General features: G+C 38.6%; 1 protein-coding gene across 1 annotated transcript; it reads right to left on the bottom strand.

Moving 5' to 3' along the window:
* Positions 1 to 247: 247 nt before the first annotated feature.
* Positions 248 to 12,965, bottom strand: RGS20 (regulator of G protein signaling 20). The gene is made up of 5 exons (XM_063299963.1): positions 12,861 to 12,965; positions 7,703 to 7,851; positions 2,676 to 2,759; positions 1,776 to 2,010; positions 248 to 436 (listed from the first exon to the last, which is right to left on the bottom strand). The coding sequence occupies exons 1-5, from the start codon at positions 12,963 to 12,965 to the stop codon at positions 248 to 250; spliced, it is 762 nt and encodes a 253-aa protein (XP_063156033.1).
* Positions 12,966 to 16,463: the final 3,498 nt, after the last annotated feature.

The following is a 16,463-nucleotide window of genomic DNA, read 5'->3' as shown; positions in this document are numbered from 1 at the left end:
TCCATATATCTTCCATTGTCACATATAATTCAGGCAGAAACTACTTACAGTTCTGGAAATAATGTGAAGTTTTGGAATTCTTAAACTTTGGAACGCTTTTCCACTGTATTAAGATATACACCTTACTAAATTACTTTTATGTAATGAGCTTATTATTGGTTCTAAATTCCATATTATGGATGGTAGACCAAAGTTTTATTTGTGTAGGTAGGTAGGTAGGTAGATGCAAAATAAATTTGTTTAAATTCTATGATTCAGCAGATTTTTGAGAAAGAGACTCAACTAAATCCTTGTAAATAGCAGAGTTCATAAACCTAGGGTAGGAATCTCTGAGCATCAACATATAAACCTGGAGTTGTGCATCATCAAAAGTGTGTTTCGATGGTTCCAACATGTTCCGGTTAATAATTCCTCTTACTCTGGAGTCCAGACTGACCTGTGAATAAATGAATGTGTTAATAGTATTCAGTAACACCCTTCTCTACTCTGCTGCAGACAATGGAAACAATTTGAGAGTATCACAATGGACCTGAAAAATGTGTAGACATTTTTCACAATTGGAGTCTCTTCTGTTACTGCTAAAACATTTGCCTATGTTGCATTTTCATCTGTCTTTTACATTTATTTTAAACCCCATAGCCATTGTTTTTCCTTGAAGGAAGAGAAAACAAATGATTTTCTTCAGATGGTTAACAGGATGGATTTAAAACTTCTGGATATTTTGGAATCCATCATACTAAGGCATCTAGACCTCCATCAGGGACTAAATTAATTTTCTATCTCAAATCAAGAGAAGACAGGATATATACAAAGAGCTTTCACAACTGCAGTCCTTTGTCTTCATGAGGTATAAACACTTGTAAAAACTTTGTATTACAAATAAAGGACAAGGATTGTTTGTTAAAAATCTATTGTATGAATTAAAGTGGGAATTGATTAATGGACTATTACAAGATTAATATTTATTGATACCTGAAATGTGTTCTAAAGCATTGTATGATGTAATTGCAGCAAGGTTAGATTTTAATAAATGTATGCATATATCACGGTTTACTATGTAGCTGGACTTCATTAGCAATGGGAGGAGGATGCAAAAATAAATCTTTTCAAACCTGTCCTATGAGATTGAACCATGTCAGTCTTCTAGAAAGATAAGTCTAGAAGAGTGGACATAACTGTCCCTTACTTAAGCATGTATCCCTATCTTCCTCAATGGGATGCTTAAATATAACTTTTTATTTTCAGCATAATTCTTTTCTTCACTATATTAAAATAAACATATTCTAATTTTTTAAAACATTTTTGAAGTATTTCATTTTTTTCTTTACAAATGTTGCAGGGGTTGTAGTAAGTCAATTACATTTCTTCTGCCACTCAATTCATATTAAGCAAGATTTATCTTGTTCTATTGCTTATGAATAATTAACTTTTCTTTTACATTCCTGCTTGTGTTTAATATGTCAGGTTATAATTTTGAAATAAATAAGGTCAATCTTTTAGCCCTAAAAAGACCACCGTCTCAAACCACCTTACAAGAATAAGTGTTTAAATGTTACAAAACAAATCACTATCAAGTTTTAACAATCTTTAACAGTCTTAATCTTTAAAGTTACACCATCTGAACAGGATCACCTTGGAACATTTTTTTTTTAGATTTTTTATCCCACCTTTATTATTTTTATAAATAACTCAAGGCAGCAAACATACCTAATATAGTAATAGTCAAACCTTTGGTTGACTCACTTAGACTCAAGGGTATTACAAATTTAACAAACCTCTCTTGGAGAAAGGATAGAAACATAATCCTCATATATCCGCCTGACTTTTTCTTCAATTATATTCTTGTTGGATTCCTTTTTTAATTCCTCACAGGCCAACCAGAAAAGCATGTTTTCTTCACTGAATTCTGTCCGAAGGAATTCTCTGAAAGCATTTCGACCCGCCGGTGTTCTCATTAGTTTGTCAAAGGATTGACTCCAAGTGCTTACTTCTTCAAGAGTAGGTACTGAGCTATAAAGGAATGAAAAATAACACATCTAGTTACCACGGTGTGAAAGGAAAACTGGGAGAAAAATATGGCATTTAGGATGTTTTGTGCAGATTGATAAATCTGAAATTTGAAGCAATTTAGTTAAGAAATGAAAAAACTGCACAAGAGTTGTGAATGATATCTCATAAAGGTATTAAAATACACTCAGTAATTTTTTTCCATCTGTTATCCTATTGTGTGTTTATAACTGATCTGAACAGTACAATAATCTGCTGTATGTTTATACAGTATAAACAATGCTTTCATGCTCTCTGGTGCTACCCTGCTGCTACAATATAAGGAAATAAAGCAAGAGAGTCTGATTTTTTCTCATGTTTTCATAAAGTAAAGTGAAGAACTTAACATCTTAAAGAATAAAAACATTCTTGTATTTTTCATATTTGCATAGCTACATTTTAACTGGACATTCTCTGCAGGGGAATGTATGTGTGATAGTGATCTATATCTAGGTAACGGAAACATGTTAAACTGCTGTAAGAATGGTAATAGAGCCTTCTCCAATCTGGTGTTGTCCAGATGTGCTGAATTACAACTCCCATCACTCCCAGGCAGCATGGTCATGCTGGCTAAGAATTGCCAGTGATTTAATCGAACACAATGGCTTTATTGCCCAGATAATCCTTACCTTTCTTCACAGTATGGAATCATTTCTGATCTGATTTCATGTGCTGCTGCCCTTGTCCTCTCATCTTGATTCCTAACAGTAAGACTGTAATAAAATAAACAGTTTGGTAAAGCTGAAATAAACAACTTGCGGAGATTTTAAATTTACCACTGGGATTGATACCTGAACAGAGGTTACAACCTAATTCCCCCAGTATAAGGGCTGCACTAAGGGACTATACAATTTCTTCTGAACTTGATGTATTGAAAGACAAAGCACCTCATTTTTAATCTCTTAGAAAAATATTGGCTCATATAATACATCAGTTGTCTGCTTTGTTTTAAAATATGGACAGAAGAGAAAAGACCAATATTTCTGGCAAATGTGATTACTTCTAGAAAATCTGTAGTATGAAAGAGGGCAAGGATGGCAAAATACAAAACTCAGAGATGTTTACTATGCCTGAAAACTATTAGCACTTTAATGCTGCCCACAACTCATAGTCCTTTATGTGTGTTCCACTGTTTTTATGAAATCTGCTCTCATGTGGAAAAGGTCCCTTTCTTGTAATTTTATCAGACTGCTTCATATGCTTCCTATTTTGAACTCATTTAAGTCAACAAAGAAGCTTTTACACTGGAGGGAACTGCTGCACCTTCTTGCCTTGAAAGAAATGGCTAAGATGTGTGATTACGGGATAGGGAATGTTGTATTTGAAACAATGGACATTTCAGTGTGATTTTACATACATGTGATTTAGAATCAGATAAACTTTCAATGGGATTTACTCTTTGGTAAGTGTTATCTAATTACAGTCTTAGCTGTCTATTTCTGCCCATTTTGCAACACTAGGTCATGTAAATACACAATACATTATATTTTTATTTCCTTGTCTCTACTTTTGTTGTAGTCCCTGACTCCTTGCTCTCAAAAATTCAGGACCAAAGCAAACATCTCTGATTGAACTATTTTACTTTAAAAAAAGAAGTGGCAAAAATCTGGTTTTGATGGGAGCAATGATATTAATATATTTAGCTTTTTAAGGTTGTAATGGATCTAAGTCAAGACAACATGGCTTTTACTGTTGGTCCACTCACAGTCAGAGCTCCCTTTCCCTTCTTTTCCTTAAAAATATAATTTAATTGGGAAATTCAGATTTCAGTCCTGTTGCAACTGAGAATGTAGTGGGTATTTATATGATTAATGGCTGGATATTGATAAGGTTTATCTTCCTGTAGTGTAACTTCAGCTGACTACGATGTTTAGTTCAAGTGTCAGTAATCTGATGGATAGTGGTATGGGCTGATTGTATCATCTGAGATATTCTTGAACCCATCCACATATGCAAGTGCATGGGATCAAAACTGTAAAAACATTTCCTCAGGGAACACCCCAGGAAGTAAAGAAAATTAAAATCATAATGGATTTAAAGGCCAACAAAAAGGCTCTCGAGGAACCAATAAAACACTTAAATTCAAAAGTTGTTCCACCAGTCAAGGGATGGCTGTTTTGGAGAAAAAGTAGAAAACAAGAAAGCACCATGAGCTGGGAAGAAAGGTGCATAACAGACATTGGAGTGGTTGGCTGAGTAAAAAGTAAGACAGCCTTAAAAATCTGGAGAGTCAATAATGAGAAAGGGAGGCTGACTCTGTAGGTGTGAGTAGAAGGCAAACTGGAGGTTAGGTTAATTATAGAATACATTTTGGCATCTGTGGAATAATTTAATGGACGTTTTTCCTCAAGATTCGGGGAGGGAATTAAGCTCTTTTGTGGGAATTGGCACATGTTCTATTCTCTCACTCTGCCTACCCCATGAATGGGTTTTGGAATGGTAAATAAGAACATAAACATCATTAGATGTTACCTCCTCCTCGTTTGCTTTTGTTTCAAGTGCAGTAATCTTTCATGACTCTGAAATACTGCCTTTGAACTTGTTTATTTGCCAGATTTACATTCCATTCTACATCCATGAGCTCAAAGCAACATACATACCATTCCCTCTTACATTTTCCCCCCAAAACAGTATAAAGTGAATAGGTTGGGGTAAATGTTAGTGACTGGCCCCAAGTTACCCTGTAAACATCCATAACTGTATGTGGACTTGAACTAGATTTTTTTGGTCCTGGTTGAAACATACCATGCATCTTCCATTTTTCCTAGAAGGTCAATATGACATTGAAAAATTGTCTACAGCCTGCCACCTTTGTTTCCAAGGTAAGTTTTTCCTAGCTATATTGTGCTTTAAATATATCATTAAATTTACATTCAGCTTTTTAAATATATATATAAGCTACCATCTTTAAAGGTAGAATACAAATGAATTTAATAAATTTGTACAACAAGATTATTTGGGTTAATAATGACTGAGAATTACTGTGGCCTATAATCCCAGAAAAACTATATGAGGAGACAGTGCTCCTTCTCCAGATAATTAATTGATTGATTGATTGAATAATAAAACTGCCTGCCTCACAGACTGATGGCTGTTGAAGTTCCTTAAGAAGAAAGATTCATTATAATTGTATTGCAAAAACTATAATTGATCCTAAATTGTTGGTGAAAGGATAGAGCATAAGTTATGGCTTTACAAAAGTCCATCTGGTTGTCTTTCTCAGTTTCTATAAAGTACAAACATGCTTTGAATGTTGATGATTCTGTACTTTATGATGCTGTTCTTGTTACTATTCATTTTTTCTTTCCAATTCAGATTTTTTGGAGGAAATGCTTTTTTGTTAACTTGGAGTATAAGTAGAGCATTCATCTGTAGTTTGTTTCACATTTCTCTTCATCCCCAAAATAGTTGTTCCAAAGAAAGCAATTATTTTGTGAGACTGGTTGGGTTCCAGGCCACTAAATGTAGTATAACTTTTTTTGACACCACAGATACCTGGTGATTTAACAACTAATAATTTTTAATACTTAACTGAGCAACTCTTTTTCATCATTGTAACTATACATCTATTTTTAAAAATACTAAAAGAAAATAGGATAAAATAACTATGTATATGCAATAAAAATGAAAAGTTCATTACACAGAAATGGATTTGTATTTTTCTTGACTTGTCATAGTAGAAATAAATGTTCATGAGAATACTGTAAGAACTTCGAAATATTTAGATACTTATTATTTGAAATATATGCCTTTCAAGTTAAAGAAACTGCCCAAATTGATCTGCTCTGGATTTCTTGAAGTTATCACTTATGGCCTACCCAATGGCCTGTCAATCTCAAATTTATGTAAGCAATAAACTGTGACCATATAAAGTTCTGCAAATACAGAGCCAGTGATAAAAACAACAACTTTCAAAACCATTGGGCAACCAAAGTATTATTGTAAGTATTATTTGGGGTAAAATAATGTTGACTGACAGTTTTGAAAATGAGGTCCAAAACAGCTAGAGGGCACTAGGTGGACTGGGCTGTTCTTAATGTTGACATGAGTAAAAGTTTTAATCAGCAGTTTACTTACTAAAATATCACCAATAAACTACAATGCTGTCTCAGAACTAAGACAATTATTCTAAAAGTAAGTTAACTCAATGGTATGAGCCCAGAGTCCCTCTGGTGGGAGGAGATGGGTGGTGACAAATTTGATAAATAAATAAAATGAGCACAATACTTCAGATTACTGATTCTATGTTATCCCAATTGGCTGCAATGTATCTTGGGTTGATAACTAAAGCTTTGTAGTTCAGATAACTTAAACACAAGGACCGTGTTCCATGTGGGATAGTCGGTAGTCTTCAAATCAAGCTTAACTCCTGATGACTTCAGAAGCATACCTGTTTGATTTCTTTGGCAACAGTAAGGAAGTGGTTTGCCGCTGTCATCTTTGGGGGTATTTTCTCAACTTCCCTGTCTAGCCTGCAGCTCTGTATTTCCTTGAAATTTTTCATCCAAGTATTAATCAGGCCTGCCCTGCTTAGCTTTCAAGCCCAGATAAGGCCAGCTGCCACCAGAGCAAGTCCCAAATGTATCAGCCTATGAACCTTAAATTTGTCCTACTGAAGAGATACTGCTTTTAATCTGTCTTGTTGAAGAATTATCAAAGTATTAATGGAATTATTTATGCATAAATATTGTTACTACCCTCTCTTCTGCCTCACAGTTGCATTTAGTAGATATTTTCAAAATACCAATTTCAGGTTGAAGCTATATCCTACATCTACCAGCATTTTGTGTAATCTAATTTTCTTTCTTCCAAGAATGTTGCTTCAAACTACTTTTTTCTCAACTTATCTTTCATCTGCTATCGATCAAATGTTACATGGTCTTCTGAAATGCTTCCATGCTTAGGGGCCTAACATTCCATGCTTAGGGACCTAACATTCACAATATAAGGACTAAATAAGGCCCTCTATGAAATGCATTTCATGCTGCTCCATGTCTGGATTTATTTACTTTATTGTAGGAACAGAGTGGCAGAATCTGGACTGAGAGTACTGGGTATATTTCTTCTTTCCAGGCTTTTGGAAAAACCTATTCCCTGGCATTTAAAAAAATTCCAATAGCACCAATGTTTATTTTACCTACACACACATTCGCACCTTGCATATACATTTACATTTATCCCAATAAATGGAGGGGTGAGAGATTAGGTTTCCTCATCCTGAGTTCAGTGGCCTGTCATGCACTTAGAGGAAATAAAGTAAAAGCAAAAAGTGGAGCACCAAGCAGTGCAATTCACATCTTATGAATAATCAAATTTAACCCCAAGCCAGATCATTGGCCCATTTAGCCATTTAAACCACTTCCAACTTTATAGATCTAGAATGTATTTGTGAATGAAACTATCCTGTTAGGAAAATATAATGCTTTCCACACATAATGTATGACTAGCATCAAATTTACTTGCATCTTCATGCAACTCTGCCAACAGCATGATTTTGTTTCCAACTCCATACAGCTGTTGCCTAGCTTACTGTAGGTGTCTTCCTTTCCCACTTATCTGATTACCCAAGGGACATATGTCTATGTTCCTATGGTAACTAGCTGTCATCTTCCCTCCTCCCTTCTCTTCGTGGATTGAATATATTTTAAAGACATACCAGGAGCAACTGCAACAGCAGCACCAGCAGAAGCAACAGGCATTAGAGCCTCGAGTCTCTACCCCAGGCTGAGCCAATATGGAGCTTGGTATCTCCTGGGATGCAGAGGTCTGCCTTCTGCGCATTTCCATCTGCTCTGATCCCATGGGCTGCAAAACAGAGTATTAGGAAATAGATTAAACATGCCAGAAAAAGTTCTATCTGAGTTGCTGTTAGCTGCCACACTGCTATGGCACCCAATGATTTTTCTAATTGCTGTTAGAAATGCTAACAAATCTATGTCTTAACAAATGGAATACTATAGGCTTCCTCATTTCCCTGACAGCTGCTTTGTTGTTCAGTGAGAATTCTTGAATGGGGCAGAAACAGTGCTTGTTGAAGCTGAAAAGTGTTGTATTTTCGGGACTGACAAGAAGATTGGCCCAGTCTTTATTTTCAAAAGTTCTTTGGCTCTCATAACAAATGAGAGCTATAATAAAGCAGATGGTATATTGTTACTTACTGCCTAATTCCTGCTTGCTTTTGTCCCTAAATTATACCGAAACTGATTTTGCATTCCTCTTTAGGAAAGACAGGTTCTAAAAGGAAAGAAAGAAGAAAATACTACACTGTTTCTTTATTCCATAAAACAAAACCTATCGAATGCTTTAAGGGTCCATGTTATTCATTTTTCTGTTTTAGAATGCCTCCAGATGAGATTTATTTTTCTATGTCTTTGCTCATTCTTGAAAATGTATCAGAAAGGGTGGTACCATGTAAATGTCCTGCCTTTTTTGTGGGAGAAAATCAATGACATTTTCTGCCACTTGTAACTCTCCATATTTTCTGACTAGGGAAAAGAGTGTTAAGGAGGGAAAAGCAGAAATAGCTGCACAACATCTTTCTGTTCAACAGCACTAGGAGCCATGCATCTGGTAGCACCTAACAGCAAAGGCACTATCTTTTATACAGCTGAATAGCAAGGAGGAATCTAATAATATGTATCAGGACCCAAAAATGGGTCAGCCAATTTGGCTGAAATAATGTATGTTAGCTTTAGAATTTCCACCAACTAGCTGTCATGTCCATTCATTCATTCCTACTAAATAGCAGTGCTTTCACTATGGAGCACAAGCTAGCTGTCTGAAATGTCCATCTGACAATTTATGAGGTGCATAATAAAATACAAGATAATGTCCAAAAGAAAATCAAGCAACTTCATAGAAGTTCACGTATTACTCCCTTTTTGATTGCTTAGGTTCCCTAATGTTGACTGGTCAAATGATTGAATCTCATCTTACTACACAATGTTTTCTGTTCCACTTTAATACTGAAATAAATGAGTTTTATAAAGGCATATTAAATAGAGAAAGATGAATGCATTTAATTTTTAAAAAATTTCTTCCAATTGTATCTCATTCCAATTTTAGAAGCAATCATGCCATAGCTTATATTGAGTTATCACCAATGTGTTTGTATGATATATGTGTTTGCAAATCCTGACTATTCATTATAGAGGCACATTTAAAACCCTAGAGGCATGTGCCCCATAATGCATTATTTTTATCTGATATGCAATCAAATAAATTCATTCTCACAATTCTGAATCCAGCTAGTAATTCATATGTGTTAAATGGGTTTATATGTATGGATTCCCCTTAAATATATGAACTGGCCAACTGCTTACCTGGCTTTAAATATTAATAATCATTGAGTTCCTTGATTATTTCCACCCAGAGTCACTTTTATGGTGAGATGGGCAGTGTATAAATTTGATAATAAATAAATAAAATAAATAAAAAATTCAGTTTCTCTCCCCCTCACCCAACAAAACAAACAAAACTTGGCACATACTGTAGGAAAAAGGAGTATCTCTGCAGAGATCCGGCCTGGTATGTGAAATGGCAGAACAACATTCTGGGATATTGGTAAATGCCTCCATATTAGTTTCTTGATTTCAAATATTATCTCTGCTAATGTGATGCTTGCAATGCATTTCTTAGTCTATATAAGATACCTCAAGACTCTTTGCGTTGAGTTTGATAAATAACAAAGAAGGTGGTCTTGGTATTAGAAGAAGGCAGGAGGAATCAGTATGTAACTTTAACCTCTTGGCAAGATTCTGGTGACAGAGGATCAGGAGGAGTCTGGTAACACCTCTTCCAGCTAACACATTTTATTAAAAGGCATAACTTGTGCCTTTCAATAAAAGTTGTTAGTTGGAAAAGGGGCTACCAGACTCATGATTTTTTGTCAATATAGACTAACACAGTTCTCCTATGTAACGGAATACTGGGTGACCAACTGTTGAGAATGGGAAGTATTTTTGTTTCATTATGCCCTGCGTGCTTCACTTTCCTCTTCCTAGTAGTGATGGCCATTTATAAGGACAACTTCCTAAAAATATCAGGGTACAGTTTATATCTGTTTCCAATTCACCTGTTAAGTCTACTACTAGTCCCCAAATCAACTGAATTTTGTTCCTCGGTCAAGTTAACTGTATAATAATATTTTAGAATAACAACAACATAACACAGTCACCAAAACAATGACATAACACAGTCACCAAAATGATCTACTGGAACATCTGTAAAAATTATCATTTGCCAGTAATGAGAAATTGGTGGGAACATATATTGAAAAAGTAGTCGAATATGAGCAGGTTAAAATAGTGTGGGATTTCCAAATACAAGCTGATAAAGCTTTGGCACATAATACATCAGATTTAACTGTGGTTGAAAAGAAGAAAATGTGGATAATTGATTTGTCACTTCCAGGAGATAGTAGAAGACAAAGAATTGGACAAGATCACGAGTATCTAGATCTGAAAACTGAAGTTGAAAGATTATGGCATAAACTGGTGGTGGTGGTCCCAGTGGTTATCAGCACACTGGGTGCCATACCAAAAAGCCTTGGATGACACTTGGAAAATCTGTACATTGATAAAATTCCCATCTGTCAATTAAAAAAATCCACACTGTTGGACCTGCACATATACTGCATGGATTCATTATGACATCCTAGGTTCTTGGGACAAAGTTGATGCAAATGAAAGCCAACACCAGCTAAAGAACTGGCAACTGTGATTTCATGTTGTGCAAATAACAACAACAACAACAATTAATCTAACCATGAGTGTGTTTGTGTATTATATGCAAGCATATATCAACTTTCTAAAGCACACACTGGACTAGGTTTAAGTATTTCTGGGAGTCTTTATTTAAAAAAAAAACTTTTATTCTGCCTTTTGAGACAAAACATCTTCAAGACAGTTTAGAAAATAATTTCTCCAAACATCTAACCCTTCTCTCCCAAGCAAATAGCTACATAAACCATTTAAAATAGCACCAGCACTGAAAATTAGAAATATCCAGTCACTATAAACAGTCCAAAACATCCTAAGCCTTTATGAGATATTTAAAAATGAATCTTTCTGAACTGTAATGTCTTCCAGACATTACTATCACGTATTTTTTCAAGACTTGTTACTTCATGTTCCATCCCACAGAATTCCCCCTTCCAAATGTATTTGCTCACAACAACAATCAACCTCGGCCAGCTTGCGAGGTCGAGAAGTGCAGAGGAAGTGTGTTAATTTTAAGGAGAAAGGCTTCTGGATGGTGGATCCTAAGTTCTGGAATTCATGAAATCAAGCCAGCCCATTCTCTCCTTCAGTTTTGGCGAAGTTATGCATATTTGATGGGCCCATCCTATTTACCTGAAAAAATATTTATAGTATGATAGTTTCTCCTTATCCTTTGCTGAAGCTAGTTTCAAAATTATATTTTTTTCTCTCTAAACGGCTTTTAGGCTGGCAAAGTACGCTTACACAACAAAACGCTCGCTAACTTTTAAAATCCCTGCAGTCCCCTGCCTGCTCTCTTCGCCTGTTCGAAGTTGCGCCCTCTGGCGTTAAACTGCGAAAGACTTGGCTGACTGAAGGCGTGTATTACTCTCCGTTCGTTTCCTGTTTTTGCCTCTTAACTTTAAAAAGGAGATCATGTGCTCCCTATAAAATAAGGATTGCTGCCATCTCCATCAATGAAAAGCAGGTGTAATGCAGTATACTATATACCGAGAATGAGCTAGTTTGGGGGCGAATAGAGATCACTGACTGGCAGAAAACAAGACATCTCTTAGCTTTGAAAATTCTGAGAGTGCCTTGGACTGCAAGAAGATCAAACCAGTCCATCCTCCAGGAAATCAAGCCAGACTGCTCACTTGGGGGAATGATATTAAAGGCCAAACTGAAATACTTTGGCCACATAATGAGAAGACAGGACACCCTGGAGAAGATGCTGATGCTAGGGAGAGTGGAGGGCAAAAGGAAGAGGGGCCGACCAAGGGCAAGGTGGATGGATGATATTCTAGAGGTGACGGACTCATCCCTGGGGGAGCTGGGGGTGTTGACGACCGACAGGAAGCTCTGGCGTGGGCTGGTCCATGAAGTCACGAAGAGTCGGAAGCGACTGAATGAAAAAACAATAACAGCTTTGAAAACAAAATTTCTTACAGGGCTGAGCATGCGGATCTCCCCTGACGGGCTGTTGCTAGAGGGGATCTATTCCAGCGGGTTTCTTTGGCCTGGAAGACAAGAACATGCTCAACACGTTCTCATCCACCCTCCAACCTTCTTCGGATTTTTCTTAGGTACACATACAGTTTCTTCAGTTTCGTATTGTACAGTTCTTTTCCAACCCATGTTCGTTGTTCCTCAGTTCCGAATGAATGGCATGAAGCTTTTTGATGCGGACCTTGCCTGGCATTCTTTCCAGATTAACGTCCTCTCGGAGTTGGCAATGCCGTCTGTTAAACTCCCCTCTCCCACTTTGCCCCCTTCAAGTTTCCTAAGAAAACCGGGGCAATCGGAAACGTCAACCTGAGAAATCTACTACCCCGACCTTCCTCAGCCCCACCAAGGAGAGAGACCTTCTGAATTAACATGCTGTTCCTTCTTCCCGCAAGGCTTCTCGGGTCCAGCGGGTCTGTTTCTGAGGCTCATAAAGACCTGTGGCATCTAAGTCTAGGGCTGGAAGCCTCTGTATTCCTAATCGGAAAGCTTAGACTCATCCTTAAACGTTGTGTCCCAGCATATATACGAACACGCCAAGAGCAAAGGTGGAATACCATTCCGACAGGTTTCCGCAACCCATTTGGGGGTGATGCTTGAAGTACTTACAGTTTCCCCTTCGATTTCGGGAGCCAGGTGGAAATCCTTGCATTGTTCACATCCGTTGGTAGCAGGTTCTTTAGCCGGGGACGGCAGCTCGCCAGCCATGCGCATGCGTTTGGCACTGTCACTTCCACACTCGCGATTGACTTATTCCCCAGCAATTCCCGCTCAAAATCCCTCCTTTCCCCCCCACCAATTACCAAACTTCTCGGGGTCCCCTCGAGTCCTTTCCCGTACTCTTGTAGCCGGCGAAAAGACTGGCTGGAAACGTGGCGAACTGAAGGCTCGGGGGACCCGAGAGACCGCCCTTTAGGGAGGCAGCGTCACTTGCCGCCTGTCAGAGATTCAGGACCTCGGACAGTTCCCAAAAAGCCGCTCAATTGAACCAGCGCTTTGCTGAATGCCTGTTCCTCTGTCTCTCTCATTCTCCCCCACCTCCCCACCCCCGGTCCCGTGAATCACTTCGGCTGGTGAAAACACCTCACAGGCATGTGCGCGTATAAATGCCAGCCCGGCCAGTTGACATGTGAAGCAATAAACATCTGCCACAACACACAGGGGGAAAACAAGCCTGAAGAGAGGGGAGGGAGAGGGAGCGACACCGTCTCCTTCTTAGCTCTCCCTCTGGGACGACAAATAGAGGGATAAACAAGAGTGTTTGTCGGAAGAAAAAAGACATAGTGGCCTTCGCTGACTCGGTGCCCTCCAGGTGCGCTGGGCTACCACCCTATTGCTTCCAGGCAACGCCTGACCGATGGTGGTAGTAGTAGTCCAAAACATCCGGGCGGCGCCGGCTGGGTCTGGTAAGTTTTCCCTTCCCAGTCCGCCGTCCCCTAACAACTCCTTCAGTGACAACAAGGAAGCTGGTTAAAGAAGCGGTTTGTGTCATTCCGAGGACGTCTTTCCTCTCTGAGCCTCAGCGCTGAAAGCAAACACGGCATCGCCTCAGACTTGGATGGTTTGTGGGAAAGAGAAAACTGGCTTTCCGATCGGATCAATTGAGGCGGATCAGTCGAAGAAGGGAGTGTCTAAAGGAAATTCTTTCCTTAGATTTCCCAGAGGGGAAGCGCGGGTGAGCATTTTGCTGGGCTATAGAGCTTCTCCACTTGACGACTAGACGGCTTCTGCCCCCTCCTTTTCCACCTTCTATTTCACACGGCCACTCCTTGCCCCCGCCCGAGAAGGCAGTGGAGCAATGCTCCCCCCCCCCCCCGACACTGAAATGGAGCAGATACAGAAATAACCTTGGCGTCACTTCCTCCTGCTACTCAGGAGCTCCATTCAGGGTTCCCTGGTTACCGGGAAAGCAGAGAGCCTTTACATTCAGCAGAGGTGAGTGGGACAGCTGGCTCCCTGTCTTGATTGCAGAACTCAGAGAAAGCCCCCAGCCATTCCCAGTTTCCTTCCCTACCACAAACCCTGCTGAGAGGCTGAAAGTGATGGCTTCCTAACAGCAGAAATAGACTTTTCCAGTTCAAACAGGACTAAGTTTTAAATGCTGTTCCCTTATAACAATTGCTTGATATCAAAAGGAATAATAGAAACTCTAAGCATGTGTAGAATGTCCCTCCTAAAGCTGGTTCACATGAGAAAAGCCCTGCTGGATCAGGCTTAGGCCCAGCCAGCCAGCATTTCATCTCATTTGGTGGCTCTTCAGATGCATCGAAGAAGCCCAGCAATCAGAGATCAGCACAGCCCTCCTCTCACCTCATTGCTCCCATGCGTCTCCATGTAGAGGTGGACTGCCCCTCTTTTCACATAGACTCCATCATGCAATCGGAATGAAAGTAACAGAGTGCAATAGCCGGTTTGGGGTTTATAATCTCCATCCAAAGTCAGGAATGTTTTTGCCCAGTTTAAACCCATGTGCCAATTGCACCTGTTAATAATATGGTCAGTTCTGATCACATGACATATACTTTAGTTATAGTACATTGAGAATTAATTATTCTATCATGCTCTGTTTGAGAATATTTTTGAAGAGTTAGTGGAAACTATACAGTAGTTGGTCCAGAATACAGCAGCAAGAATACAGGTGGATTCTTAAAGGCATATCACACCAGTTGTAGACAAGTTGCCCTTGTTACTAATTTATTTTTAGGCACAATTCAAAAGGTTGGTCAGATTATTTAAAGACCTGTAGAATTTAGGTCTCAGCTATCCTAAGGGCTGCCTCTTCCCATACTGGTCTTAATGTATGATGAAGCCCTTCTCTGTGTCCCAACCATTGCAGAAACAAAATTGGTGGGCATAAGAGAAGAAGAGCTTTGCCTGTGGCCTCAGCTAAACTGTAGAACTCACTACAGGAGAATCTGCTGTTCGATCTAGTGGTCTTTCACTAATAGGTTAAAACTTCTTATTGAAGACAGCATTTGTTCTACGGGGAATTTTATTGGCTATAATATGTCATCTGTTTTATTTATTTATTTATATTTCAAATTTCATCACCGCCCATCTCACTCGAAGAGAGACTCTATAGTTGCCTACTTTTATTAGATTTTTTTTCCAGTTTTGTTTCTGTTTTGAATAATTTTATTTTTTGAGTTTAATTGTTAGCTGCTCCGAATGATCTGCATGCATGAGAAAGTAGGACATACATTTTATAAATAAATAAATAAATAAGGAATCAAATGTAAATACATGACCACAAGCATACCTAACATGTGTGATTCAGCCAGTTTATTATAATTATGTCAAAGAATGAATTGTATTACTAGGACCTACTCATATCCTTGCCTAAGGCTGGCTCACATTCAAGGTTCTCTGTAAGCAGAAATACCCAAGCCTAAGGTTTACTTCTTCCACATTTCATTGTGTGTATAACCTCCAGACTGTCACCATGTGTCTCTCACTGCAGCCTTATGCTTATGCAAGAAGGATTTTGTCATATCAGGAAATAAAAAGACACATATTTTGTTAACCATTTTTTAGAAACAAGTTGGTGATGATTATTAGTCTGGTTGTCTGCCACTATATCCCTGTCAAAAAGAAAAGAAAATAGGAACGAGATGCCTCTGCTTCTCCCAGACAAACTTCTCTGTAGAATTAGTACTTACATGATTGGGTGGTTTGCAGAAAGCCTTGTTTAGCCTGAGCACCACTGTTTTACATTTAGGGCATCTTAGGGGCCCTGAGGAGATACGACTATGTGATGCCAGCTCTGTCAAGAGGCCTCCTTGTAAGCTGTCAAGAGGAGCCAGAGATGCCATTTCTCTCCTAAGCCGAACACTTGTTTGAAAGGCTGAATTATTCAAGAAAAGGGCAGGAGGCACAGCTGAAAGGAATGGCTGGTGGGAAAAAGGCTGAAAAAAGAGGGGGAAGCTGGGAAAAAGGACTGTCAGGGATTGGAGAATCTGGAGATTTGGATGAAAACATGAAGGGAGGGAAGCAGGGAAAGAAAAAGAGAGAAACAAAATAAGTATTACTCTGCAAGTTTGGTCTAAGCATCCAGGATTCAGGCCAGAAGCATTCTGGCCTAAGTGCTGGATTAACATATGGAAGACCCTGTGGGTCTTGTTCTTTCTGAATCCTCTTTTAGTTATAAGAAAGTGGCTGGATTATATAGCAAATTGCTTTTGATGGAGCAGGAGCTGGTTGGAAGTAAAGCAT

This window comes from Candoia aspera, chromosome 3 (assembly GCF_035149785.1).
Source record: "Candoia aspera isolate rCanAsp1 chromosome 3, rCanAsp1.hap2, whole genome shotgun sequence".
NCBI lineage: Eukaryota > Metazoa > Chordata > Lepidosauria > Squamata > Boidae > Candoia > Candoia aspera.
Note: the sequence above shows the minus strand (reverse complement) of the source record. Positions and strands in the feature narration are given on the sequence as shown.

Excerpts from the sequence above, each read along its gene's own strand:
- RGS20 (XM_063299963.1), bottom strand. The coding sequence starts at position 12,965 with ATGCGCATGGCTGGCGAGCTGCCGTCCCCGGCTAAAGAACCTGCTACC. Across the intron at positions 7,852-12,860 it reads CCGAAATCGAAGGGGAAACT|CCCATGGGATCAGAGCAGAT; the intron begins GTAAGTACTTCA and ends TCTGTTTTGCAG. Across the intron at positions 2,011-2,675 it reads ATTCCATACTGTGAAGAAAG|CTCAGTACCTACTCTTGAAG; the intron begins GTAAGGATTATC and ends ATTCCTTTATAG.